Source organism: Nelusetta ayraudi, unplaced genomic scaffold, assembly GCF_046127955.1.
Source record: "Nelusetta ayraudi isolate G7.1 ecotype Tasmania unplaced genomic scaffold, CSIRO-AGI_Nayr_v1 ptg000084l, whole genome shotgun sequence".
NCBI lineage: Eukaryota > Metazoa > Chordata > Actinopteri > Tetraodontiformes > Monacanthidae > Nelusetta > Nelusetta ayraudi.
Genome location: NW_027466134.1, coordinates 6,057,501 through 6,060,000, shown reverse-complemented (window position 1 = coordinate 6,060,000; position 2,500 = coordinate 6,057,501). Strand labels below are relative to the sequence as shown.

Sequence of the window (2,500 nt, the reverse complement as noted above, 5' to 3'; positions counted from 1 at the left end):
AAGCCCACCTGTGGGGCCTGGGGGGCCGAGTCGGGGCAGACCAGCTGGACGAACTCCTTCAGGGTCTCCTGCTGGTGGTACCTGATGGCCGGGTGGTGCGAGAAGTAGGAGGCCGGCTGCTGCAGGATGGGGGAGGAGGAGAAGTGGAGGCTGGAGGGGGGGGCGTGGGGGCTGGCTGTCGGGGGGGGGGGGGGGGGAGAGAGAGAGAGAGAGAGAGAGAGAGAGAGAGATTTGATTAAAGGGGCGGGGCTTCACATGCAAACACACAATGGCGATGGACCACAATGCACCTCTCACACCCCAGCTGCCAATCAGTGCCTCCATCCTTCAGCCCCGCCCCCTCCCCACCCCCCCACCCCCTGTAATCCAATTAGCGCTCTAATTGGTCTAATATTCTCTGATAGCTCGTTAGCAGACGAGGCCTCGTTAAGGGCTGTGATGTATAGAGCTGGGGGGGGCAGAGGGGGAGGGGGGGACAGGGGGTAGGGAGGGGAAGGGGGGGGAGAGGGGGATGGAGAGTTAAAGCTGCTGCACTAATTCACTTAAAGTCTGCTGTGATTTATCACTCTGACAATACACACCGAGCACTGTGAGTGTGTGTATGAGGGTGTGTGTGTGTGTGTGTGTGAGTGTTTGAGAGTGTATGTGTGTGTGTGTGTGTGTGTGTGTGAGTGCAGTCGGTGGCCAATGGATTTCCAGTAATCATTGGATGGATGGCTCTCTCTACCTCTGCAACACACACACACACACACACACACACACACACACACACACACAACCACTATATGTACATTAACAAAATCATCTCAATCAGACATGCACAAAATCATCTCAATCAGACATGCAACTACATCCATGTGTGTGTGCGTGTGTGTGTGTGTGTGTGTGTGTGTGTGTGTGTGGCATATCACTCAGCTGAGATAAAATGAAGGCACACACACACACACACATACACACACACACACACACACACTGGATTCTTTGCTGATGTCACAATGTCACCTGAGATTGACCCCTGACCTCTGACCCCTGGCACCATCTGCCAACAGCTAGCCAGGCTTCATTACAAAATCATGTTAGCCTTTATGCTAGGCTAGGCTAGGCTAGGCTAAGCCAGTCCTATGCAGGCAGCTGCAGTCAGCAGCAGCGTTGACTGCAGCTGTACACGGTGACGGCCACCAGGGGGCACTGCTGCCAGCCTGAGGCTTGTGAGTGTGAGTGCCACACACGGAAGTAAGGCCTGGGCCCACTGACTGACTGACTGCTGCCCCCTACAAGGCGCTGTGTGTCATGACAGCACAGCCAAAAACAATCAGGTTTCCTCCACCACTCACCACTGAGTGTGTGTGTGTGTGTGCGTGTGTGTGTGTGTGTGTGTGTGTGTGTGTGTGTGTGTGTGTGTGTGTGTTCTTGTCCAACACAGTAGGAGCGTCAGGATTAGTTCCACTTTGCAGATTGCCTCGCTTCACTGCCTCAGACACACTGCTGCTCCTCCTCCTCCTCCTCCTTCCCCTCCTCCTCCTCCAACTCCTCAACCCTCAGGATGATGGATCTGAACAGGGTGGAGGAGGAGGAGGAGGAGGAGGAGAAGAAGAATGCAGAGGAAAAGGAGGTGGAGAAGGAGCTCCTCCTGCATCTATGGCGACTGCAGATCAGAACATCAGCAGGTCAACCACCAACTCCTGCAGGAGCTCGGCTGCTCCTCTGATCCGCGGCAGGAGGAGATGGTGGTTCCTGGTTCCTGCTGCTGAGGAACCAGGAGGAACCAGCAGGGACCAGGAGGAATCAGCAGGAACCAGGTGCTATCTCCACTTCCTGGTCTCACTGATGCAAAGAACCTCCACTGCATCTTCTGCTGTCATAGAACCACCGGTGCTTCTCTCTCTCTCTCTCTCTCTCTCCACACACGCACGTCTGAAGAACCAACCATGCAATCTGTGTGTGTGTGTGTGTGTGTGTGTGTGTGTGTGTGTGTTTCAGATGCCTTATCAACTACACAGTTAAACACTGAGGAAGAGGAGGGAGGTGGGGGAGTGGGGGGGTAAGGTGAGGAGGATGCACACACACACACACACACACACACACACACACACACACACACACAGCCTTCTACAGCGCCTCCTCCTGACAAACCCAGTGTGCGGCCAGTGTGGGTGAAGGGGAGGGGTCAGTCGGGGTGTTGGGGGCGGGGCTTGCTGCAGCAGGACCTCACCTCGAGGCCCGGTAATGACGGGCCGGTGATGGTGTGTGAAAGCCATTCGGGGGGAGGAGGAGGAAGAAGAAGAGGAGGAGGTGGAGGAGGAGGTGGAGGAGGCGCCGCTGGGCGAGGGGGCGGAACCACAGAAACCAGACTTGTCTGACTTGTTGAGAGCGCCGGCGGCCGACGGCAACCCTGCCAAGAACCAGCAGGAGGAGGTGAGGAGGAGGTGAGGAAGAGGAGCAGCTCCCACTTCAGGAGGGTGGAGAGAGTGGGGGAGGAGCCAGGCGGCAGGAGGAGGAG

The 2,500-nt window shown here is 56.4% G+C and overlaps 1 protein-coding gene across 8 annotated transcripts in view; it reads right to left on the bottom strand.

Annotated features, from left to right (window-relative positions):
• Positions 1-2,500, bottom strand: part of nfia (nuclear factor I/A) — a 65,464-nt gene that overhangs the window by 4,940 nt on the left and 58,024 nt on the right. For 4 of the 8 annotated variants that reach the window (XM_076045241.1, XM_076045243.1, XM_076045245.1 and 1 more), the window contains one exon: positions 1-175. This exon is cut by the window's left edge and continues 7 nt beyond it. In XM_076045241.1, coding sequence (XP_075901356.1) covers positions 1-175 — 175 coding nt within the window. Of the gene's footprint in view, positions 176-2,212; positions 2,393-2,500 lie in introns of all 8 variants that reach the window. The other 4 variants (XM_076045238.1, XM_076045240.1, XM_076045242.1 and 1 more) reach the window with 2 other exon arrangements.